At 42.1% G+C, this 26,876-nt stretch overlaps 1 protein-coding gene across 1 annotated transcript in view; it reads left to right on the top strand.

The window, feature by feature from the left end:
- Positions 1 to 13,231: 13,231 nt before the first annotated feature.
- ZCCHC24 (zinc finger CCHC-type containing 24) overlaps positions 13,232 to 26,876 on the top strand; it is a 110,538-nt gene continuing 96,893 nt past the window's right edge. The window contains exon 1 of the mRNA XM_086752054.1: positions 13,232 to 13,901. Within this exon, the coding sequence (XP_086608180.1) occupies positions 13,662 to 13,901 (240 nt within the window). The 5' untranslated portion in view covers positions 13,232 to 13,661. The remainder of the gene's footprint in view (positions 13,902 to 26,876) is intronic.

Raw genomic sequence — 26,876 nt, 5'->3', positions numbered from 1 at the left:
GCGAGCTGGAGATATTCCAGGTAAGATGTAGCAAAAATGGGTTGCAAACAAAGCACTCACCACAAGCTAGGGTTTTTTTGTTGGTTTTTGTTTTGTTTTAAATCTAAACAATATCCTCCAGAAATACCCATATCCAAGTTTAGCCTGTAGCTATATTGCTGCAAGAGCAGAAGTTGGAGAGTAACAGTAGAACTTTAAGAGAAAAAAATGTTTAAAGTGCAAAGCTTGTAATAAATTACTAGCTTATGCTTGAAACTTCAGGGCCTGGGCAGACACTTAAAAGCCACAAACACACACGTGGCCAAACAAACCATATTACTGCAGAGATCCAAAGCCACTGCTGAAAGTCTGGGTTTTCATGGCCTTCACTTGGTGACCAGTTCAGCTTGAAGGAATACCAGCGTTAGATGACATTGTGCAGCAAGGTGACTGCAGCAGACATAGCAGGTCTGGGAAGAACAGGAAAAGCATTATTTTTGTTTTCCACAAGTATTCCACAGGCAGTAAGTAGGGTTAAGGTTTTAAGCCCATCCCAGCCCGAACATGTAGGTGCCAAAAGGCAGCCGGGTTCTTTAAAGTCGCTGCTTTGCAGTGTGGCTGTTTCTCACTCTTAACGGAAGTGCAAATTTACAGCACCATCTGAGCAGTGTGAAAAGAAAGGAATAAGTGAAACGAAGGCTTTTACAGTTCTCCAGTAGTGTCTGTCACTCAAAACACAGCCACTCTTAATCCCAGTTCCAATAAACAGTGGAAACCATTCCCCTGAATTTCATGTTGCAAAGCAGGGTAAAGGGAAGGGTTCAGACGACCGCCTCGCTCCCGGGCCCCAGGGGATGCCAGCAGCTTTAGCAGCCAAGGCAGCTCATTAGAAAAAGGCAGAAACTAGCTCAAAGGTAAACAAGACGATGAAATAAAGGAGAAATACTCTTCATGTGTCCAGATTTTAGTCAGCCCTTTAAAGAGGAGGAAATCCAGTGAGACAAATAAATTTCAGAAGTGGGCTAGCTGACTAGGATTTTTTTTTAACTGAAAATTGTTTTTGTTTCAGAGAAGGCGGCAGGATAGGACTTTGCATCCTAAATGCAGAACATTTTTTCAAGGGAGGGGATGTGTTTTCAGAGCACTCACTGTTAAAGCACACGCATCAAATCCCTGCTACGTGGGTTTCTGGTTGGAGTAAGAAATTTGAGGTCACACCTTTGGCTGACTGTGCCTGCCAGGGGTTCACGTTTCTCCACAGTCGAGTTGTTTAGTTGGTCTGATTTTATATACCTACAGAGTTGGTTTTAATAACACCTATCAAATGGATGCTCTCACCCTTATTCAGTATAGATAAAGAACTTTGTAATTCTAGAGTACCATTCAGCTGAGGGTCATTAAAGAAAAATATTCTTAGAGCCTGAAGAGAATGATACAAGGACATTTTCTTCTTCCCTTGCTTGTTGAAACTTGGCCCACATCACTGATAAAATCCTGACTTGACACTGTTTAGTGCCCTGTGTGAAATAACATGTAGTTTTGATTCCATTCCAAGCAAATAAGTGATCATCAGAACTACACTGGACCACTCTTCATGGCATTGATCCTTCTGGAAGCCTCACAGGAAGGATGAATAGGCTACATAATGGAAGAAATATAAAAGTATGAGTGAAGACAAACTATTCATTTTGCAATTATGAAATGCCAATATGGCAAGCATTCATATAGTATTCTATGTCCTTCAAAAACACAAGAAGGACATCCTACCATTTTGAAACTTTTGCTAACAGCAATGCTCAGTTGAGAGCCTTCTTTTGTACCTCCGTGGAGGAGGAGGCATAAAGAGCTATGTAATGGGGAAAACAAACAAACAAACAAACCAATCAACCCCCCACCCACACAAGAGGGAGAACTCCTACATTCCATCCTAAATGGACCAGAGGGGGAAACGCAGGAATTTGCCTTCAGTCCTAGGACCAGCACAGAAGAAATAGAAGCATACTTCATCTTCTCTCAAGAGCAAGGAGGAAAGCCAGAGGAACGGTCCAGTTCATGCTCTGCTCTCAGGTAGGCTCACATAGAGAACATCTACGTCAATGCTTTAGTCCAGATCAGGAACATTCTCCTGTCGTAAATCTTGCGGCTGTTCTCCCTCACCCTATTTTTATTCACATGTCGGAGCACACACAACATGCTCTAAACAAAAATCTGTGCATGCTCTGACTGCTTACAGGCATTTGGTCCAGATGGTAAGACTAGATCTTGTCCTAAAGAGAAGAAACCTGAAACAACTCTGGATGCCAGGTCCATTGATCCTCCTTTAAATAAAAAAATAAAAAAAAAAAATTTAACAAATCACTGTTACCAGGCCATAGTACTCACTAATGCAGATATAACCCTGTATGCTATCCACCACTTGGGTTGGACTGTTGCTTGTCCAAATAGACTTTCAAAACAGTAAGCACCCAAACTGTTACAGGCCAAGAAAGGGAACCAAGACTTTACTGATAAGGAAGAATTCAGTAAGGGAAAGTGGATGATTAGAGAAGAAGATTGAAAAGAATTAGGCTTTTTCCGCATATCTTTGAGAATTACTACAAGCCAAAAATAGACATTTAAGAAACCCAGGCAGGATATATGACTATCTCAATTTCTACTGAGTTATAACTGAATGGTTTTCAGGTTTTCAATGGAATATGCAGGTACCATGGAGCCACAATAGTCCAATTAAAAATGCATTGTAGATTCCAAGGAGACTAAGCTATATCTCTGGGCAGTGGAATTTATTAGTCCTTGCAGACTGGCTGCTATTATGATCAAAAGCAATTATTCATGTTAAAAGTGTGACTGTCAGTTAAAAAAATGCCCCAGCATAACCCAAGCCCCCTGCTAACACAGAGTCTTCAAGCTATCCAGAAAACAGATCTTTAGGGGATATACCATGAATTATTTATTTATTGGCCTTCTAGAGCCAATCTTCATGAAATAATTATAATCAAATAACTATGATGATGGAAAGAACAAGTGAATCTTTGAAGTGCAAAAACAGTACAATATAAAGGTATTTTAAAATAGAGAGTGGAACAATATGTGAACCCAGTTAAAATTGTCCAACTATAACCAAAAATAAATTATTATTTTGGAAGTACTTCTGCAAATTGCACCTCCAGCTGACACCCCAGCCACAGTTAACCACAAATCAAAGCCAAACCATAACATTTTACTGGGGATAATAGTTGTCACTGTCAGTCACAATCTTCGCAAAAGATTTTCAAGAGAATCATAATTTTGTCAATTTGCAGCACAATAATGTTTTCAGTTCATCAAGGGGAAAAGTTTAAAAGAAGTTAAACAAAGGACATTATTTCTAATATATTGTTATATTCTTTACTAAATATAGGTAAGTTTAAGGCAAGTGAAACTTTTGGGTAACTCTCAGTTTGACAATGGATGCCTGATATTTTTCTGCTGATACAGAAAAAACTCAATACAGATGAGTGGGTTTTTACTTTTTTTTTTTTTTTTTTTTTGCTAGCTGGATGAGTCCTCTTATCTCACCTCAAGACATCTGGCAAGATAGGAAAACAGATGTAGGATACGGACATCTTCATTCAAGTCACTCATGACCTAGAAAGAATCTGGCTGAAAAGCATGAGCCCTTCTTCTGCTGTGCCTCAGTGTTAAGGTTACCATTTGTCAGCCCCACTTTGCTATATTTTGATATACATATAGTCAAAATACACATGCTCACACCAGAGGCAACAGGACTGGCATGTTTAAACATTACACCAGTGATGAACCAGAACATGAACTTTTTTTCTGCAGATCCTACGATTGCTCTGGGCCCCTCTGGCTCTCACTAACGAGGGACAACACACTGCACCCCTACTTTCTGAACAGAAAAAACAGAATTTGCAGAAGTTTCTTTGGAAGTATTCTGTGCTTGACAGTGTCCTAATTTTTAAAACAGTAGATAAATAACTCACTTGTAATATTTTAAGCTTTTTTAAAAATTAATTCTCCTTTTCTCTGAATCCAAGAAACGAGAGATTAACACAGACCATTTTACAGTGATTGAACTCCTACTCATCACCATGTCCTTCATTCAAGATACATCAGTGACTAAGTAAAAACAAACTACAAATACAGAGAGAAGGTTCAATAACAGCATATACACTAGAAGTGGTAGTAAACAAATTGCATATTCCACACATTTTAAATAAATAAACAAATATTAACACTTAAACTTTTTCAGTTTTTTGAAAACCTAGCTGATTTTCAGGACCCAGAGACTCAACATTTTTCTTTATTTTAGTTTAGGTTTTTCTGAGAAAATATTGTCAATGAAGACAGTATTTTGTATGAGAGTTTTCACCAACTTAAAAAGAATTCAACAAAAAAAATATTCACCTTGCTCAAGTACTGTGATATTTCTTTCCAGACCTGGATAAGTTTTTGTGGAATAGAATCATAGAATGGTTAGGGTTGGAAGGGACCTTCAAAGGTCATCTAGTCCAACCCCCCTGCAAGAAGCAGGGACATCCCCAACTAGATCAGGTTGCTCAGAGCCTCATCCAGCCTGGCCTTGAACATTTCCAGGGATGGGGCCTCCACCACCTCTCTGGGCAACCTGTTCTGGTGTTCTACAACTCGCATTGTAAAAAGTTTTTTCCTAATATCCAATCTAAATCTACCCCCCTCTATTTTGAAACCATTACCCCTCGGTCCTATCACAACAGGCCCTACTGAACAGCCTCTCCCCATCTTTCTTGTAGGCCCCCTTGAGGTACTGGAAGACCGCTATCAGGTCTCCCCAGAGCCTCCTCTTCTCCAGGCTGAACAGCCCCAACTCTCTCAGCCTGTCCTCATAAGAGAGGTGCTCCAGCCCTTTTATCATCTTTGTGGCCCTCCTCTGGACCCTCTCCAACTGGTCCATGTCCTTCTTGTGTTGGGGGCTCCAGAACTGGACACAGTACTCCAGGTGGGGTCTCACCAGGGCAGAGTAGAGGGGGAGAATCACCTCCCTCGACCTGCTGGCCACGCTTCTCTTGATGCAGCCCAGGATGCGGTTGGCCTTCTGGGCCGCAAGGGCGCATTGCCGGCTCATGTTAAGCTTCTCATCCACCAGCACTCCCAAGTCCTTCTCCTCAGGGCTGCTCTCGATCCGTTCTCTGCCCAGCCTGTATTTGTGCCTGGGTTTGCCATGACCCAGGTGCAGGACCTTGCACTTGGCCTGATTGAACTTCATGAGGTTGGCACGGGCCCACCTCTCCAGCCTGTCCAGGTCCCTCTGGATGGCATCCCTCCCTTCCAACGTGTCGACGGCACCACACAACTTGGTGTCATCGGCAAACTTGCTGAGGGTGCACGCTGTACTTGCTGAGGGTGCACTCTGTAAAATTTTGCTGTAGCATTCATTTATTAAAATCTTCGCTCAGGGATGGGAGAAATATTTTTTGTACACGCAATACATAACTGTATCATTAGCAAAGCTGGAATTTGGCAATGGCAGGAACATGCGGTGCTTTTGACATCACCAGTATGGCATTTGTACTGGTGAGCTGAAGCTGCTTTCCTGAAAGATGTTCCATGTGGAGGCATAAACAGCAACCGGTGTAGAGGTAAGCCATTAGGAAAAGATTTAAAATGTGATTTTCTATATCTGTCCTTTATATTTTCCGAGCATAAAAATGTGCAAGACCTTTTGCTATGGTCTGTAAAGGGAGCATTAGGACTCTGTTGGGATATCCACCCATTTCTCACTGTCCTTATTTACCTAGCAATTCAGTTTTGATTTACTTTCAAGGAGCGTCTCTGAGAGCTCTGATAGCTGTGAGTATTTTTCTCTGAGGCTTACAGTGACAGGGATATTGTGGCAGAAACAGCGAGGTGGACACACATCACCTGGAGAACGTGTTTCTGCAGCTCCAGAGTCACACTCATGCTCTGTGGCTGGCCCTGGCCTACAGCTTGGGCCAAGACAAGTGAAAGAAAATAAGGTGCAAATCGATATTAAAAGTGGGGAAATAAACTCTGGACTTTTTTCACTAGTTTGTCAAGAAATACATAATTGGCTCTTCACACTTCCTAGCAAATATGACATTCCATAAGGGAGGAACACTGGAAAGTTAATTTTGGAGCAATTACACCCTTGCAGACTTCCTCAGCTTTCATTTTTACTTTTCATTCAACAAGTTATTAGTGTTAATGATACCCTTGGCTAATCCCATCCTCACAGGACCAGGTGGTACATGTTAACACCTTCAAATTAACAGCTATGTTTATAGATAGAGACACTGGTAGGCTTGTTCAGTCCTTTACATGAGAAGAAGCTGCTTGCCTCTCTAAGTGGGAAAGGGTCAGGTCAGTACTTGCAGACTGGTACCAGTCTTAACTTAGGAGGTGCATTATGAGGGTCTGCAGTAGCGTCTAGACCAACATGGAAAGTGAAAATAAAGTTTCAAGTTAGCAGGCAAGAAAAATTTCCAGAAGAATGATATTGGTTAAAACATTTCAGTTTTACACCAAAACAATGGAATATATTTTTCCCTAAACCATGAGTACCTGTACCATTCTGGTTCATTTATTTACTGTAATTTCCACCATAACTTCATCTTTCTTATTAAGGTTTGTATTGAAGAAGCAAAGAAAAACACGTCTTGCCAGAAGTTCACATTTTGCCCTTGGTTGAATTAAATAGGGCCACATGAACGTGAATTTGATCAGCAACTCTATACCAAGAACTCTGGTTTTACACAGGCTTCAGAATAGTGCTTCCCCCCCCCATGAATCTTTCCTTTTTCCTGGTGAGTGACTGGATTGGAGTACATAGAGCTTAGGCTATAGTGCTTTTACTAACAAAATAGTTACGTTCATTAATTGTATTACTTGAGCTGAAAAAAAAAGGCTGGCTTAAGAAGAAAGACAACGTATTTTCACGTTTTAAAGTAGAGGTTATATTGTTTCATCAGCAGTGCTAACTTGTGTAGTATCGCCATGATTTCTCCTCTACAATCGATAAGTGTCCATATATGAAAAGTTTTATACTCTAGTAGCTTAGTCTATATTTATGCCTGCACCAAGATAATTGTTCTCATAAAACCATACACCAGAACTGATGCAGTAAGTTTAATCCAAAGCCTGTACACCACGTATATGTTCTAAAAGCTGATGAATTTTAGGCCTGTGATGGGTTGGCACTAGGTGACAGCTTCTCCCTGTCCAGATCTGTAAATGAATCGGTATTTACTGTCATCACACCACATCAGACGACTCAAAGCCAAATGATAATAAAACAAGTTCTAGATGATTCTGGAGAATTTCACAGATATATGAAGTGCGCTGACTGAGGAAAAAATTGAGCCCTCATGTGAGACAAAGGTCCAAGTTTTGGGACATGAAAAAAAGTCACAAATTTAAAAAAAAAAAAAAATCTTCAGGCATGTGCAGTTCATTCCTTTCATGTAAAGGACTGCCTAAAGCCCCCTTGGAGAGTTTCCAGCTCTGATATAAATAATGTGTCAACTCAAAGTAACCAGGAAACAAACTTTCTTGCAATGGGGTTAGTGCTAAATAAGAGAAATGCTCGCTCTAGAATCAACATGGCCCTGCAGCTCCAAATGGATAAGATGCATATACTCATGAACAAATTAAATACTCATTCTGCTATTCAGCCTAATGGAGATAAAACAGAAAAAGCAAACCCACAGTTAATCCTGCTATGTAAAGAAGGCATGAAGAAGAAATCCGTGAGAGTGCAATGTTGAAGCAGGCAGCAGCAATACTCTCTGTGACAACTGTGGTGCAAGCAAATTCCCATGCAATGGATAAAATACTGCTTCCAGACCTGAGCTGACTTAAGAACAACCAGTGCTTCCACAAAAAAAAACCCAGTCAAATAACCCATTATCAAAAAGCTACAATCCCAGCTTCTAATCCCACCACAGCCACTCTGTTCACAGGTCCCACTAGTCCCTTCTCATCCTCTTTGTCTCCTATTGACCACTATCACCTATGCCATCCGCTAATTGTCATTTCATTTATCTTTAGCACCATGATTTTCTCCTCCCCCCTGCAATTGCTCCAGCTCTTTTTTTCTTGAAGCCTTGCTCTACCTCAGCAAGCAAACTCGGAGTTTATAGTTATTTGCAGAAAGAATCTGGTGGTGCTCCCGGGCAGCACAGAGAAGTGGCAAACAGTTAGGCAACTACATCTGGCTCCTGGAGCCTGCTGTGCCATGGGTTTAATGAGAGACGCAGATGGGCAGAGATACCATATACAGTAAAGTCATGCAGAAAAAGGTACAAATGAAACCCTCCACACATTTCGAAAAAAATCAAATAGTCATCCTTTCCCTCCTCAGGCAGTTGTTTGAATATTTTTATTGCATGCTTTACCATCAATGTCTTTAAGGGGCTCTGTAGGTAGCACCTATCTCCTTCATTTGGTAGCCAGGTACAAAGCACTGAGGACGTTCACTAAATTCCTTGGATAAAGGGTCTCCTACAGCGTAAGGCAGGTTAGAGGGAATCCCAGGTGCCAATAACTCCCTGGGCCTCCCCACTCGCTTGCTGTTTCTCTGGCTGGTAAAACCAGCATCAGCAGCGGCTGGTTCCGAGGCAGACGCTTCCAGGGAAGGCAGATGGGCTGCCCCTGCGCCCACTTCTCCTCTCCCGAACCACCGCTGCCCTGCTCTGCCCTCTGCCTTGGACCCCCTCTCGGATTCCTGGGTCAAGCAAGAGAAAGGGACTAGGATGGGCTAAGTACAAGGGAAAAGATGTCTCAGCTGCTGTTTTGGACAGGGATGCTGGACTTTCAGGTCAGTACTAGAGATAAGGAGCTTCTGCCTTTTAAAAATGAAATAAACAGAACACTTTAGAAGCCTGTGCTGCAGCAAGCTTTGCAAAAACGACGCAAAATCAAACCAGTATTTCTCACACAACTGTTCCTATCCAAGGCATCTTTCCTGCAATTACTCAGCAATGCCCTGACATCTTAACACAGAATGCAAGTGGGGAGGCTGCAAGACTTGAAACCATGAACTGGCCAGGTGCAAAACCTGTGCTCCAAGAGGGTCTATTACTCAAGCTGGTCTTGCAGGAACTGTGCTTGGCGCACTACCCACAGCAAATCATGATTGCATATGGTATATATTTACCAAAATTCTGCATATGAGTGAGCTATAAATTCATATTCATCCAGTTCCAGACCTTTCTGTGTCAAAGGCGTGGGAGGAAGAGTAGCTGTAAGACACTTCCGCTTAGAGGAAGAAAACAGGAATTTTTACTTTTGTACCTGAGCACTAGGCTGCAGCTGAGCCATTAGCGAGCTGCAGCAATACATGGTGTAACATACCCAAGCACACAGATTTCCTAGACTCGCTTTCACAAACGTTGTTTTATGCTGTTCCCTTGCTGGCGGCAGAACTGTCGTACCTACGCAGCAAGCACAAAGGAGCTGTAATGTCCATAACTCACAAGTGCCACAGGCAGATGTACTTTAACAGTTTACAACTCTGCTGAAATGTCTTCTCATAATTTGAAGAGTGCTTACACACTGTTTCCACTGCATAGCTAAATTATTTCATAATAAGATAAGAATCTTTGCTGCAGCATATGAAAAACATTCACTTGGAATATTCCAGCTACACTGCAGCTGAACAGCCCATTGCGTTACGTGTATCCCCATTACAGAAACCGGAGAATCTGAGGTGGGTTCAAGTTACGTTTTTTCTCTAGTCTTATTGGCAGTTTTGAGTATTCATTCTATTTTCCTTTCAGAGCCCCATCTAATCTAGAAGTAGACTAAAACAACAGCAGTTCAGACCAAGACCCCTTTTAAAGCTTGAGAATCCAGGATATTTGATATTAGGGCATATTCATTTTTTAAATACAGACTACCATTAAAAAAAAATTTAAGTCACATATGTAGTTTAAAGCTGATATAATCTAAAAGCAGGAACACTGAAAGCAGGAATACAACTACATCAGATTATGAAACAACAGATCCTGGCCAGAAGTTGAAAATTATGTTCCTCACTCCTGCAAAGATACCTTGGGAAAAGAGCTACTGCAAGAGGTCCAGCTCACTAAGGGGACAGGCTGAGTGAGCAGTTATAAGGTCATTTTGAATAAATTACGTGGTCACCTACTACTGAGGGGATAGGACTGAAGATGCCGGGTCCTGTCTCTGTGTTTGCCTTTGACTTGTTTCAAGGCTTCTATTTTCCAAGTCGCTTAAGCCATTCAGATTATTAAGTTTCATGTTACAGTTCCAGTTGTTTTTTACTTCATTAGCACTACTCATGAGTAGAACCAGGAGGATAAATAACTGTTTCAGCACTGTAAGGCTGATGCATAATCCATATAGTTGATGTCACTTATACTTTACCCCAACGTAATCAATGGGAACTGTGCACACATGCTGAAGACACCTTGCAGACATTGGACTGTCTCATTGGACAGTTTTGTCTTGAATATTTCAGAGGACAACAGATGCAATTGACCTTGGCAAATCTGCTTTAGCAGGGACCATTTGTACCAATCTTCTCCTCACTAATCTATGACTTCCAGAGGTGAAGAAGAAGGGCACTTAAAATGAAAAAAAATCGCTATTTTGAACATAACTGGACTGTAGCAAATGTGATAGCAGCATTTTGCTAAGCTAAGAGCAGTGTTACAGAATCACAGAATCACAGAATTATCAAGATTGGAAAAGACCTAAAAGATCATCCAGTCCGACCATCACCAATACTTCTCAGCTAAATACAGAATCACAGAATTATCAAGATTGGAAAAGTTAACTCCAGAAAGGGAGGGGAACTGCCTAGAAAATGTTTTTGAGAAGAAGCTGCAGCAGAAGACCAGGATGGCAACTGAATCTCAAAGTGTGGGTCCTCTTTAGTTAAGCTATTCATAGCGGAGGCATTTGCAACCCTTCCCTTTCTTGATATGCTAAATAAAGCACCTATTCCATTCACTCATTCCTCTTCGTGGTTACTAGAAGCCACCAGGGCTACTATCAAGGGGAAATTATAGCCAACAGCTTTCAATGTTCAAATGCATCTGGTGGAACGCCTCGTGTCCCAAACACAGGGCTTGCAGCACGTCTGAAGGCAGCTGCTGTAATAAATGCACCCTAACTCTGCCTTCCCTTGCCCCAGTGCAATCTGTTCTGTATTGTCTAACTAAAGCAGCCAAACCAACCGACCAACCACAGTGAGGACTACATTCAGTTTAGGAAAAAAAAGAGGATCAAAACATACCAAAACCTCTTCATCTGAAACATTGTATCACCTCAGCCACTCTGTGTTTTGACCTCTATTACTGCCAAAACCCCGTTATGTAATATTTTCTGCTTGTACAGAACTGCCATTTGCTACATAGCATCTTACTAAACAGAGTGAACAGTGGAGCTGTCAAATAAAAACGCATGTATTTTGTTTTAATTTATCAAGACAGAGAAGTAATAAGAATAGAAATTGTATTTAAGGAATTAGCATGCCTACAAAAAAAACCCAAAACAACAAAACAAGCAGTTTCAGTCTTGTTCCCCCTTCTAGACTTTCTACCGTATCCTGACTTTATTATCACTATCTGCCAGAAAGGCAAATTCCTCACATGTGATCTATATTTCTTGTTCTTTTTCCATTTACTGGCAAATCCTAGAAAAATCCTCCTCCATTATTTACTAAGTCACTAACCCTCATTCACCTTTTTGCTTCTTTAAAACACTATGTAACTGTTTGAGTTTGGGATGCAATCTGATTTCATTATTCTGTTATTATGGTCTATGCGGTGGACAGTTACAGAGTTACAGAGACCTTTTACATCCTATAGTTTGTTCCTTCTCATGCTGATATGCACTTGTTTAGATGTGCTTCAAAGGGCTTGTCACCCAAGACAGCTTATCAATGAGCAAACCGCATTCAGGCTGCAAGGATGTTGTCATTTAAAAAAAAAAAAAAAAATTAGCACTGCTAAAGGAATTCAGTTTGATTCAGCTGTTCCAAACTGTACCTTGCCTTGCAGTTCTGGAAAGTTACAGTCTTCACCCTCACTTAAATTCCTGCAAGCAGATAGCTGTGCTGCCGTAACTACCTGCTCTCAAAAGTAAAATGCATCCATCTTTGGTGTTTGCAGCTGACAATTTAATAGCATTTTCTACCGGGCGTACGCTGACCTGTATTTTCTATTGCTTGTAACCATGCCTTTTCAGAACAGCGATTTTTCTTCGATCTTAGCAAAGACATATGGCTCATTACAGCAACCTAGATGCCAACTTTGATGTTTCAAAGGTCAGATTTTTTCTGTTATCTAAGTAAGGGAGGCATTTTTTTCCCCCCAAGACCATACTGGGAAGACACCTTAGTTTTTAGTCTCCTGTCACTCAGGAAAGAGCACAAGGAGCTTTGCTCGAGTTTTTAAGTTACCTCCTGGGAGTTCCTTTGGTTTTAAAAAGAAAACTCCCAGTTTGATCGCTACAGCATTTGTACCGAAGTGAGAAATAGCTGCTCTGCTCCACTCATCATAGGGAAGAGTTTATGAACTGTAATTACCAGCTTACCCACTCAGGCTCCTTCCGAAAGGGAGAATCATTCATCATCCTCTTTTGTGCTACCGACTCCTTAAAAGGCCCACTCAGCTTTAACTCCAGCGCATCCCACCGCAGGCAGGCTCCTCAAGAGCCTGTGCCAGGGCTACCTAGATGGATTTCAGAGGGAACATCCAGCCACTTGCCTGCCTTATTTGGGAAACCCCAACTCCTCAAGGCTTGGCACAGCCTCAGTGACCGAGCAAGCCTTCGTAAACCTGGAGCTCTGGCAGAGATTTAATGAGAAGGAGCCTCAGCTTACAATGGGCTCCTCGCACCGGCAAGAAACAGAAACGAGAGTGAAAGGGAGGGCGGGCCGACGACGTCCCGAGCGAAACTTGCGGGGTTAAAAACAACGCCGAAACGGCCCGGCGATGAGTCCTCGGAAGGGCTTTGAGCGTGTTTGGCGTGGGGAAAAAAAAAAAAAAAAAAAAAAAAAAAAAGTCTTCAGGAAGGAGGAAAAGGAAGGCCGGGGAGCGAGCGAGCCAGCCGGCGCAAAGCGGGCGGGCAAGTCGCCAGCGGCCCGGAGACACCCCCATGGCCCAGGGACCTCCGCCGGGACACAGCCACACGCACCCGCGCGGACCCGCACAGCTCTCACGCACACACGGAGGCGGGCAGGGCGGGGGGCGGAGCGGCGCCGGGACGCCCGCGGCTCCAGCGGCGCGGCCCCCCCGCAGCCGGCGGGAGGCCGGTGGGGGCGCGGCCCCGGCTGCCGGAGCGCCGGCGGCCCCTCCCCGCCGCTGCCTGCGGGAGTGGGAATAAAGACAGATAGCGGGGCAGGCAGCGGCCGGGCGCGGAGGGAAAGCGCAGAAAGTTTCCTGCGGAGCCCGCGGACGGCGGCAGCAGCGATGCCCGTGCTGCGCGCAGCGCTGGGGCTGGGCGGGCGCCGCCGGCCTTAGGGGCAGCGAGAGCGGCGCGGGGCCCGGCAGCGAGCCCCCGGCCCGGCCCGGCCCGTCCTCCCCTCTCCTCCGGGCGGCCCAGGAGGAAGCGCCCCGGGCAGGGACGGGAAAGCGGCGCCGGCCCGAGCGCGCGGGGAGGGGGAGCGGCACGGCGGGGGCAGCCGCCGCCGGCAGAGCCCGGGGGGAAAGATGAGCTTGTTGTCAGCCATCGACACCAGCGCCGCGTCCGTCTACCAGCCCGCCCAGCTCCTCAACTGGGTCTATCTCTCGCTGCAAGACACGCACCAGGCCAGCGCCTTCGATGCCTTCAGACCCGAGCCCTCCTCGTCCCAGCACCCCGACCTCGGCTACACCAAGAGCACCCCGGAGCTGGGCTCCTCGCTCAGCTCCAGCTATCTCAACAGCTTCTTCCAGCTCCAACGGAGCGAGGTGAGTCCGCGCAGCCCTCGGACCCCCCCGGCCCACAACCGCCATGATGCCTCGGCAGCCTCCCCCCGACCGGGACCCAGCCCGCCGGCGGGACGGGGCAGCCCCGCTCCCCGCCCCGCACAGCCGGGAAGGCTCGGCCGGCCGCGCAGGCTCCTTCCCGGCCCCTTCCCGCCCCGGGCCGGCCGCGCTGCCCGGCTGCCCCTGCCCCGCTAACGGGCCGGGGAGAGGCGCTGCCGCCGGAGCGGCTTTGGCGAAGCCGCCCGCCCGCCGCCGCCAGTGTTGACAGTCTGGTAAATGGTTACACCGATTTCCCTTGCGCGGCTGGGACGCTGCGGGGGTACGGGGGAGACACACGCACAAAAAGCTCTACAGCCCTAATAAGGTGCAAAAATCCCCTTCTCCCCCGCTTTTTTTTTTTTTAAAGTGATGCTTTAAAAGCTTGATATAAAGAATATACATAGCTCAAGAGAGATCTGAGGACAGAATTATTTAAAAGGAAGGGATATAAACAGGAACGTGACAAAAACAGAGCGAGAAAAAGTTTTGCGCACGTTGCATAACACAAGAACAAAACTAAATGGAACCAGAGGGAAGGAAGCTAAAAGCCCAGGGTATGCAAAGACAATTCACTGTGGAACTCCCTGTCACAGGAAGTTGTTGAGGTCAAGCACTTCTGCATTGGAGGGACTTCACATGTGTGGAGATACGCCAAGGTGGCACCTTGCACACCACCACTCACAGCCTCTCCAGACAAGATCCAACAATGTTATTACTCCCTACCATGGAGTTCTGGCCACGGACATCCAAGATTGGCTCTGTTTGATGGGGCTCTGATGGACTATGTGTCCGACCCACTCCACCAGTTCCCACAAAATGACATTTCAGAGTCCTCCCAGTGCCGTTTCAGTTAAAGCATAGGTTTAAAAAGTAGTCTCAGTCAAAATACATGTTTCTGTTCTGTCACCAAAGGTATGGCGTTGTTAATTAAAACCAAATCAGATTCCCCAACTGCTCTGGTGTTATAGCTGTTAACAGTTAAGAGTCAGAGTTATGTATACACATTCTTTTTTTCCTTAATTAGAAATTCTTTCTTCCTTAAGAATTTCACAAAGCACATCTGGTCTCAAAACAGACACTATTTTTGAAAGTATGTAATTCAAAATCCACTCAGTCTGACGTACTGATTTACTTATTAAGCACAATGTAATAAACCCAGTTTAAAAACACACAGACTTAACAAGCAGATTGATTTTGAGAAAATACTAACAGGTAGTGTGATTTAAACTTCCAGCCACCTACCTATTGATTACGATTTGTAGATTTTGCGCCTTTCTGCTTGCCTTACAAGCTTTGCGGTGCCCAGGTAGTGACAAGACTCAAGGGGTTTGGCCTACATGGACTCTCTCCAGACTGGGATGCCGTTCAGGTCTGCGTTTGTTCAAGTTGGGATACATTCTGCTCACAGTAGGTCCTTTTTCTTCTTGGGAGAAAAAGGAACAAACAAGTAAATGGAGGCTGCATTCAGGAAGCCTTTGAAAGAGTCTCTGAGAAACAGTTTTCTTTTCCTTAAAGTTCCCCCCTACTATACTGTTTCCAAGTGGGAGCTAATAATTTTGTCACACTCTCTCGCTTTCCACTTGGCTAACATCTCTTTCCAGTTTTTTTTCCCCCTAGAACTGTTTTCTTCTTTCTTATGGAAAATCATTTCCCTGGTACGGCAGGCCATCCCCTTGCCCCTGCTTCAGCCCCTTTGCAGGCTCCCCCCAGCAGTGCTGCTTTCGGTTCCTAGCAGTCGCCTTAGCTGTGTTTCTGCATGGATTCCTATAATCCATGAGCTCTCTGGATGCAACTTTATTCCACTCTTTTTGACCTCATTACAGTTTCCTGAGGCACATGAATGACAACAACTGAGAATGCCAGCTCTGAGGAGAGCCTAGAGCATTCACTGTTTAGGAATTAAGGAGCCATTTCATTCTGTAAAGATATTTTAATATTTTTAAATGATCAAGCATTTTAGTTTGTTCCAGTTCATTTTCCAGCCTGTGACAACAACAGCATTGGGTATGTGGCTGATAGAGACACTTCTATGTTTCCAATCTTTACCCGAACTATGTATTAGTACAGAGTAACTTGAAAAGAGGGAATGGGGCAGAGCCAGCTCACACAGCATGGGAATGCATCTGCCCTGCTGGATATACCCCGAAGAAAGTAGGACACTCTACTTCCCCAGGCTAGCACTGCCTACTTATACAGCAGCTTTCATTCAAAGGTTTAGAAGGTGTTAGAGATACTGTTGCTCAAAACAAGTTCTGTCAATACATTAGATGCTCTATTCTTTCCAGAAACTGGAAACTAGACTGCTTTTTTGGCAGGAGTCACCCAAGAGTTTCCTACAATGTCATGCTCTTAATTCTTGAGATTCTAACATCTGTTTATTTACAGATGCCATTGGGTATGCACTATTTATTTCAACTGCGTAAAATTATTTCAGGGAGCATTAGTACTGTATGCTGCTTTTGCATCAAATGAGCTTATGCTATCTTTGGAACAACACATAGCTTTCCACAGTTAAACTGTTGACTGTTTTCTAGACAGTGCTTGCTTTGGTTGGCATTTTTTTTTTTCCTCCTAGTTTTGTCCTGAGTTGGCTTAGCCTGGAGCCGAGCTGTGACAATGATTGACACATAGCTGTACACAATATTTGGAAAGTGACCTAATGAGGGGCCAAAATAGCAACAGATTGAGAAAGGATAGGATCATAGGGTGTAAAATAGTCACACGTCCTGTGTGTTGCCTTGCAATTGAAAATTTCTGCAGGAGAACGCTTGGAATAAGAGACAGCACTTGTTAGAAGTTGCTATTATACAGGGTTTGCAAGTCTGCATGGCAGTGCCTGTGTATGTGACTTGCATGCTGACAGAAAAAAAAGAGTGCCAGCACCAACAGAGTAGTCTTGCACTTCACCAAGATTTTTGTCCTCCAGACTTTTTCCACTACAATGGACGCCTTCTAAATAAACATGATGAACACAGCTGTTTGGTGCATAAAAGCCCATTGTACCAGGAAAAAAAAAGCGATAATAAAAGTTTAAACAATAAAGTGACAATGAATGTTTTGTTCTATATGCAAGTCTCATTTTGCAAACCAGACCTGCTTTAAATAAAACTTTACTGCAGCGTTTATTGTCCTAGATATGAAACGAAAGCATGTTAGAACATTAAGATGCATTAAATTGGCTGTTGAACTGAGCTCCACCCTCATTATAGCACCATCCATCACAGCCAAGTATTTGAGGTTTTGTTGTGCGGTTGGTTACATGGGATTTAATGCGTTTGAGACACAGCCAGGTAACTGTGGCTTTGTGTCATTGAGTGGTATAATTGAAAAACCTAGAAAAAGGGTGTAAGAGACTCATATGGTATTTTTCTATACTCACAGTAGGCATCTTTACTGATTTTGGTCAAGAAAAGACAGCAGCCACTAATAGAAATTACCATATTATAATCATCAAACTTGTTTCTTTGAACCTAGAGTGCTAATTGTGGTGGAAGCCAGTATTTACACATGAGAAGGAGCCTGTGTCCTAATGAATTCTTTGCCCATGTGCAATACTCTGTGTCTTTCAAGAGGGGAATTCCTGCTAGAAACCTCTATGGCAGCCACTTTCTGGATCGAAACCAGATCTTATTTAAGCAAAAATAACTGCATATACTAGATGAGAAAATAATCACTGTTTTCAAAACACAGTTCATGTTTCTGACTCAGGGACTTCCAGATACAATCCTTAAAAGTGAGAGGGAACTAACTGGGAATGAAAAAAACATCAGGTCTGTTTGCTGCAATAAGGTGCAGATCACTCACTTGGCCAGGAAAATTGGGGGAATTAAAAAAAGAAAAAAAAAAAAAAGTGTATTGTCGCAAATAACACTCAAACCCCTGTGGAACAGAAGCAGGTCTGCAGCTCTGGGATAACTATTACTTATTAGGCAGTTTCCCAAAGAAATAGTTAATATGACGGTGACATTCATATATTAACAACAACAAAATCCCATGGAACTCTGGCAAGAACAGAAAAATGTATAGAAGGAAGTTGGCACTTCTACATAAAATACATTTTATATCAGACGAACTTGTTTTCCATCTGTCCTTCATAGAATTAGAGGAATATACACTAGCCTGATACTTGAATGAAGCAGAATCTGGTCTTTAGCCTAGATGAATTAATTTAGAGGATGATAAGATTTGGGGGAAGGAAAAAAAAAAAAAAAAAGACATCTTTCTTACAGTATCAGAGGAATACAGGGATTGCCATACAAGATCAATTGACCCACTAAACTAAGTGTCATATTTCTGAGAACAGCCATGAGTAAAAGATCTTAAAAGAGAGAAAAAAACACCTTGTAAGAGGCTGCTCCCCACCAATACGGTCCTAAGGCAAATACAACAGAGACGCAGATTAGCAGAAATTGCCATATGCTCTAAAATATTTCTGATTCCCTTGATTTTGTGGAGTGTTATTAGTTATTCTAACAGAGCATATTTTATATTTCTGATCCACCAAGTGCTTAACATGCTCACACTGCAGTCAGAACTTTTTGCTTCTCACTTGCAGACTAAACAACCACAGTTTTATCTCCTTTTTTTTTTAAGTGGAGTTGTTGCCGGAGTGGTGCAGCATACAGGTTGCCTGCAGTACATGAAGGCATCCTTTAATAATAGTGATTATTATTTGATTGATTTCCTCATGCTCATTTTTCTCACTGTTCTTCATGTAAGCACTAACACGTCAGTGCCATTACCCTTCTACAGATTGTATTGAAAAGGCAACAGCTCAACAATTCCTGTGTTGGAGAAACTTGCACTCTCTGCCTCAGGATGATTGTACATTACAGATATTTTGTGGCTACTTAAACGGCCAGTCAGCTCCTTTCAAACTGCTTTTCAAGGCCTTAAATGTCAATTATCACATTGGTCCTTGTAAGAGATTCCAAGGAGCTGAATCTCTGTTAGTCAGGAGACTAAAAGATCTCGGGGATCTTTGCGGCCTCAGCCTCCTCCATCCTCCCACATAGCCAGCTCCAGAGCCCTTTTGAGGAGAGTGCCTCAGCACACCAAGTGCAGCTTTCACAGCCCACTCTCTATTCTGGACTCAAAGTCTCAGATTCTGTTACAGGTATTTGAGCCAACAACTACTCTATTTACAATTCCAGTTGGATGTGTGCTTTAAAATGCAAAAATTCATGTTTTTAAGCCTAGAAGCATTCTTTTTTAGTCCCTGTTCTTATTTCTGCATCTGTGGCCTCCTGCTATGCTACTTCTGTCTTTGGAAAATGCCCTTTTTTTTGCCAGAGAAGAAAAAAAAAAACAAAACAAAAACAAAAACACACAACCACCCATATGTCAATGTAATCTAGGAAGTGGAGTCTGAAAATAAGATCTATATTTTATATAAGACATGGGAAACTCAAGTTTTCATACAAATTACACTATTTCATTTTTATCCCCTAAGTGTGGCTTTAGACTTCTCTACTCTGCAGGTATTTTATTTCTTTTAATTTTTTTTTTTTTAAAGTGCACTGTACTGCATATAGTAGATTCCCTTCTTACTGTTTACACTGAGGCTGAATTATCTGATAGCAATTTGACTGCAGAAGAGAACACACAAGAACCAGATTTAGTTCTCTTAAGCAAGTACTCTAAATACAGTCAGGTTGCTTTTATTTAGGCTTCCTTACCTGAGTAGGAACAGCAGAAAGCTCTCACAAGTAAGAAGAAGAAATGAAGATGTATTGAAGCAACTGCAACAGCCAGAGTCTCTTTTGTTGCTTCCTTACCCTCTGCACACCTGAAGCAAATGCCGCTATAGCCCTGTAGTGCACCTGCACTACCTCTAGCTTTAACTAGTTCAAACATGATTTACAGCTGGGCTTTAGTTCATGGCAACAAAAGTATTATCCACCACAGTCTTCTGCTGCTACTTAGTGTCACATCAAAGGCTGAACCTGGCAAGATCTAAAATATTAATTGCTGAACCTAAATCAAGTCTTCCAGAAGACGGATACAGGCTTTCTGCTTTACTACTCATTTGTTTTTGATAGGTTAAAAAAAAAAAAAGCTATCAATAGAAGATAGACTAACTATATGTATTCTTCCTGATTAGCTGAAAATTATTGTGAACTCTTTAAAATCAGTTGGGACTTTGTATTTATGCAAACTCCTCATTGAGAGGAGCACTGGCATTCACTTTGTCTTACAAATACATCCATATCTCAAAAAATTTGCCAGGCAGTATGTAGAAAAAAACCCCTCAACCCATAATTGGAGGCAAAAGCATGTAGAATTCTTGTTACAATTCTATTTTATACACACAGCTTTCAGTTACAGTTATTTTATGCGTTTACAGTTTCTTCCATCCCAAGGCACCCAAACAAAGGGGTGATGTAACTGTGTGTTGGGTAATTATTTTTCATCCCTTCCCCTTTTGCTCTGCAGACACAGACTCAGTTATTCAGAACTGAAAAGGAAGATCCTTCTCCAATGAACTTGCACGAATGATCAGACAATCAAGTCTGACTTCAACCAATATATTAATTTATGAAGTGCATGGAATGAACAGATAACCAAAAGGTTTACAAAACTTCTTTTATCCAAAAGCCAATCCCCCTCTCATTTTTTCTTTTTTTTTTTTCTCCCCTTTTTTGTTGTTGTTGTTTGTTTGGGGGATTTTGTGGAGTTGTATGAGGTAGATAGCAAACAACTTTTGTCAATGGTCCTGTTACTTTGGTGACAAACAATTAAAATAAAAGGTCACAATATTGACAGTCACTAGGTAAGGATTAATGCAAAGAAAAGTTTTCTAGTTCAGACTTTAAGTGAGCCATAAAAGGACTCAGATCTGATTCAAGCAATATTTAAGACCAGAGGATCTTTTCCATGCTACTTTAAGAAGCAACAACAACACAGTGCAGTTGCAGAAAGGTGCATGCACAGATTTTACAAAGCTAAATCAGTAAATTTTACAAAGCTGAATACAGTACTGGTAACATGTATTTGCATGGAAACAAAAGCAAATACATTCTGTTGTCTAAACTAGATGTATACATATAAATGACACCTAAAAAGTTATGCTAGCTATCACTTTAAAGCTTCTGAATGGTTTCAGAAAACGTAACAGTTAATATTTGTACCTATCCTCATTTTCTTTTCCTCCAGAAAATTGCCAGCAGCCTGATGCCCATTTTGCCACTTTTATGAATTGCCCTTCTTCCTCTTTTGGAAAGCCACAATGAAATTATTAAATTAAATGGGAAGACTATAAGTCTTTGCTTCATGGCAGTGTACTTGGGTTCTATCTGGATTCCAGATAAGTTATAATGGATCAAAGGAACCAATTAAGTTTTACAAAGCTATTCAAATCTTACAGTTATGCTGACATAATTCAGATAAATGTCACAACTTAGATCCCTTCTTTTTTTTTCCTGCAGGTTGGTTTTTATTCTCAGAAACGTTATAAACAATTTGTGATCTACTAAAAGTAGAACCTAAAATTATAGACAGATTCACTTGAGGAGAGCAGAACAAATGGAGGGTTATGAGGCCTGGCCTTTGTCTGTGTCTCTCATTGTCTAGCCAGGCCAGCTGCTGGGAGTTTTTGTGATTTTTAACATATCAGAAGCCTAGCCCACTACTTTCTGTCCTGTGTTTTGGTGTAAGCAAGTACTAGGCAAGTCCAATATTTTGATCCAGAGGAATTTTAAGGAGCCTCTTGTAGGCCCTTTTTCTTAGCTCTTTCAACTGCTGCTGATAGGATAGCTGCTGTGTGGTCTTACAAACCTGTATCTTAGGAAATACATTTTGTATTTCTACAGATTTAGTTTGGAGATAAGCAAACACGCTCATGGTCTGGGACTCTTGCTCTGATATGCAAAGCAGAAATATATTCCTGCTGTATTAAACAACTACCCACACCTACTACCTGCACATGGCAGAATTTGCTGTCTCTTTTGAATGAACACAAGTGCAATACCCTAGATGGATCACAGGAATCTGGAAATCTATATTTACATCTTGTCCAGCTCACTGCCAACCAAGCAAACATACTTAAGGGATCATCTTGCTCCCATAGGTTTCTCTTGGCAACCTAGGAGTTCCAGGTTTCTAAACCTGGTTGCAGTTGTAACAGGGGAGTCAGAGCCTGTATTTCTTCACACTAAGCCAGCCTGCTAGGCAACTATTTGTGTGTAATCATTAGGGCTGTGGATACCTGTGGTTGAACAGAAAACAAAGGAACTATTGCACAGTCATTGCATCCTGAAAATGGAGGATTAGTAAGAGCTGCTTAGATGGTTTGAGCATCAGTGCTCCTTGAAATACAGACATGTTCTTAGAACCATCTTTCTCCAACATAAATTGCAATTGAAATTAATAGAGTAATAGAGTCACTGCTTTAACAGACCCAACTTGGAAAAAAAATCCATAAGTCTACTTGGAAACCATATTACTCAGTTGTTATTTTATAATCTATCTGAAGCAGATTGTGAAGTTTTAGATTTACTTGCTCAGATCACGCTTCAGCCTGTGCTGTATCACAACTGACTAAGAGAGTGGCTTTAAATGTATATAAAACTATGTGAAAGCTGGAGTCACAAAATGAAATTCCAGCCTGTCATTTAGTACATGGAAATAATTTATTTTCCTCACTATATTCAATTTAATAGAAGTTTTTGTCTTCCCATGAGTGCAGGAACTGAGGCCCTAAGCGCATTGCGAGGGGCCCGTTCTGGGCAGATGATGTATTGTTTCTACCCCTGACAGTGACCTTAGCTTTGCCTCTTTGAAACTTTGGCAGCCATTGCAGAGGTTTCTGTGCCAAGAAGGCATTACTGAATGTAAATGATATAAACAACACTGTCTCAGACTTAAAGTTCTATTTAACCCAAAATGGCCATTTCTTAGCAAAACCTTTCATCATGCAAGAGCTGCACAGGAGGTAAATGCTTTTCTAAGTATGTCTTGAACAGGCACATATCTATTTCCGTGTGTTATTTTTCTTATATTTGGAGTGTCAAAAGACTCACCAAATGAGAGGAAACCCGACTCTTGTTTTTCAAACTGCAGGTCAGATTGAGACAAGGTTTCCTGCAGGAAACAGAGATGTTAACAGAAAGCGCAGGGGTCAAAACACGTCCATCCGTTTCTCCCCTCACTTTTTGCTATTCAACCTTGATAACCTCCTCCTCGTCCAAGAACCCTGTCTCGACAAAATAAGCCACTTATTCGATGACGTGAGGAGGCAGTGGGGTGGAGGTATCTGGCAGAGGCCCTCCCCGCAGCCCTCTCTCGGAAAGGTCAGGGAGGTTGGCGGGCTGCAGCCTGGGGGAGACTCAGCTGCAGGCAGTGGAGGGACAGGCCAAGGAATGAAGGCTCCTGTGGGGATGTGTTAAAGTAATTTACAATGTGAATGGTCTCCCTTGTCCCTAATATAGTGCTCATGTGTTAGAGCTTCTCTTTAACATAAGTGGGCAGTTGTTTAGCTTTCAGCTGATGAAAAGGATCCTTGCAGAGCTTTGTGCAAGATTTAGAAAGCTCCTCCAAGACTATACACCTCAGACCAGAGGAAATCTCTATCCTCTCCTTTCCCATATCTGCCATTAAAGGCTTTTTGTGAATCCCCCTATGTATTATGTAAAACAAGTGTCCCCGCTGACGTCCACAGCAAACCTTTCCCTGAGGCTGAAAGAAGGAGGATCACGCTACAAGCAGAGAACTAAGAGGCCTACCTGTGCTTCAGCAAGCCTGATGACGGTGACTGAGCAACTTCTTAACTGTCAGTGTTCTGTTACTTCTACTCTACAAGTGGTATAGAGGGAGGAGCAGTGTGTTTTAAGATCTAAAGATCTGTGAAGCTTATTGAAAGCTTTGGATCAAAACGCTAAAGATCAGCAGATATAAAGCAAGGTGGCATGCATTGCTCTTCGGCCTTGCCGCGAATTGAAGGTACGCCAGTCATACAGAGGAGTGTGTTGCACCCAGCAGCTGTTCTGCAGAGTCTCAGCAAAGATGAACAATTATCACCTGAGAAGCTGCAGCCAGCCAAGGTGTCAGGCCTGGAATAACTAGACTAGATAGATCTGTTTGCTGGAATAAAGATTAATTGCCTTACCATTGACTTGCTTCATAACTACTGACAAGTCATGCCGCATTCACAGTCGCCTGCTTAAGCTACTGTTTCTGCAAAAGGAAAGTCCTAGTGGCACCTATCTGAAAAGTTTTAGAGGTGGGCATTAGTGTTAGCAGTTTAATGTAAGAATGTATTTATCTAAAACCGCCTACAGAAGAAGGATGAATTAAGGTATACTTAGCTAATCTAACTAGCCAGGAATGTATTAATCAAGGTTTATGTGGCTAATCTACATTTAACTGTGTTTTTACATGAGGAACTTGATTAATTCACATTTTACTAAAGTCAGACCAAAAGACCAGATTTTTTGACAGCTAACTTAAATATTGACTTCAGAAAGAAACAGAAGCCTGAGTCTTTTCCTCTTCCTCCAAGCAAATGTTTTCTTCACTGAATGATGAGCTTTGCTTACAGTTGTCCAAAGATAAAATGTTACTGAGTAAAGTCTTAAACTGTTTTCTGTAAAAGTATCTATAATTTATCAGAGCAGCTAAAGCAGACATAAGCCATACAGGAGCAGTTTTTGAGGTTTTCCAGTTCAGCCTTGGTAATTAAACTTCTCTTATTTCTTCTGGCTCAAATTAATACCACTAAATTTATGACAGTATTTTCATTTAATCTTTCTATTTTCAGAAGGCTTCGGGGTTGGCCATAAACATTGATTCTGCATGGGGTGTTTTCTTTGGGGATAAAATCAAGGAACTGTTTTGACCACTTATAAGGAGCTGAAGCATAGAAAGGTCCCAGATTTGAAGTGCTCTTCTCCACATACAGTCCTCTTCAGGTGCAACTGTTGTGCTTTCACACATGTTGCATGGCCCCACAGAAAAATCCCATGTCAGAAGCAAGCCTTGGGGGACTAGCAGAGACAACAGATATAGGTCCTCAGGTTAAGTTTTGTATATTAGCACGTACAAGCCACTGAATTACTGTTTGGATAGCTTCAGATTTCCCCCTCCTCAGACATGAAAATAGCAACCGAGTGAGAGCAATGACTTGTCTCTCCTACTGTTTTACTCATGGGGATCAGTTCTTATCTTCATGGAAATCCAAGCTGATAAACAACTTCAGCACCTTTTGACATTTCAGTGCAGGGCTAATAATTAGCATGGCTAGTCTGGTTACCATCATACCCACTTCACAGACTGGAGAGTGTTTATAATTTACAGTATATGAAAAACTTTTTTTTTTCTTCCCCCCACACTGATGATAGGGAAACCCAACTCCTTTTTCCAACAAACTTCAAACAGCCATGGCGCCTGCTGACTTAAACTTAACTCTGGAAGTTAAGACTGTTTTATTTTTGTTTCCTTTATTAGGTTGGCAACACACTAAAGCAAAAATAAGTAATCAAAAATTTGTTGCTCACCATCTTTCAATTACAGTTTGTTTCATGTAGCAGGAGAATCAATAATTGGACTACATTATAGAAATACTGAAATGCCACAGGACCTTACTTCAGTATGTCCAATTAAAATAAATGTGAAGAAAACCCCTAGTGCAAATCCTAGCAACTTATAGCTTGAGTAGGTTCTTTCACAAGTCCTTTAGAGATGCTTGTAAACAGCTGTAAATAGGGAAAAAAAATTCTTATTGGATTTTTTTTTTTTTTTTTAAAGTGTCAACTACATTACAGGTGGAATATTCACAACAATGATGCCACATCCAAAGGAAATGACCCTGCTAAGGTGGAGTAGTTGCCTCTGCCAACTTCAATGTTAAGTCCTTTAACTAGCGGGAACAAAGAGGGACATCTGTGATGAGGGATACTATCCACAGAATCCAACAGTTTGGGACCATTGTATGGCTCCTTCTATGCAGTTTTTGGCTATTGCACTGAAACAGCAGATGACTTCAAAGAGAGCGAGAAGTTGCATTTTCTTCCTGCTTGTTCAGTTGGTTTAAACTTTTCTTTCTATTTTAACTGGTCATATATTGTGTATGGGTACGATTGTAGTTTATTTTTTTTGAATGAGTGTGGGAGAAGGAGGTCTTCAAAGGGGCAGGCGAAGTTGTTTTTGAAGTATAATATTGTTTTTAAAGTATAATTGTTTTAAAGTATAATTCTAAAATAAAAATAAAACCAAATAACCCCAAGAGCACCAAATGAATGTACTGGCCAGGCACAGCCCATCAACCACTAAAATGAGCTGGATATGTACCACTTCGTCACTGCTTGAAGGTCCAAGAGCCACAGACTGAACTTAGGGCAGAAACTGAGTTTTCTAGATACGCTTCTATATTTCCAGCCCCGTTCCTAAAAGCTTTGCTTCTAAACCCCCATAAATCCTAATAACAAGGTGCCGTTCCCACATAAACAGGTTGCTCTCGCTTACTAATATCAGCTGTTCAGGAAAATAAGTAATCCCATCACTTCTGGGCAGAATTAAGGGTTGTTGCAGTTGAGATGCTTTCATGGTATCTGTGCTTTCTACTCCACGTTAAAAGAATACAAAACCTTTACAGCTAAAAGTACAGCCATACAAATGGGAAAATTGGAAAAAAAGACTCACTACCTATTTGTTCAGATGTTGCATTGCATATTCCTAACAGTACCATTGTCTTTATTTTCAATACTATACTATCACTGAAAAACAAGCTGAAGAAATAAATTCTGTTTCAGTATTTCCTTACCCACCTCTTGGCACATCAGTCCCAAAAGCTGTCTCTGAAAGGCAGGGACCAGCCAAGGGAATCAAGAGCATTTGCCAGATCATTCACATAACTAGGAATTTCTTAGAGGTGAGTTAGATGCTGGAACTCTTGAGTCACTCACATATGTTACCCAACTGGAA

Source organism: Chlamydotis macqueenii, chromosome 7 (genome assembly GCF_036417535.1).
Source record: "Chlamydotis macqueenii isolate bChlMac1 chromosome 7, bChlMac1.mat, whole genome shotgun sequence".
NCBI classification, from domain to species: Eukaryota; Metazoa; Chordata; class Aves; order Otidiformes; family Otididae; genus Chlamydotis; species Chlamydotis macqueenii.
This window is presented reverse-complemented; position numbering and strand designations above follow the sequence as displayed.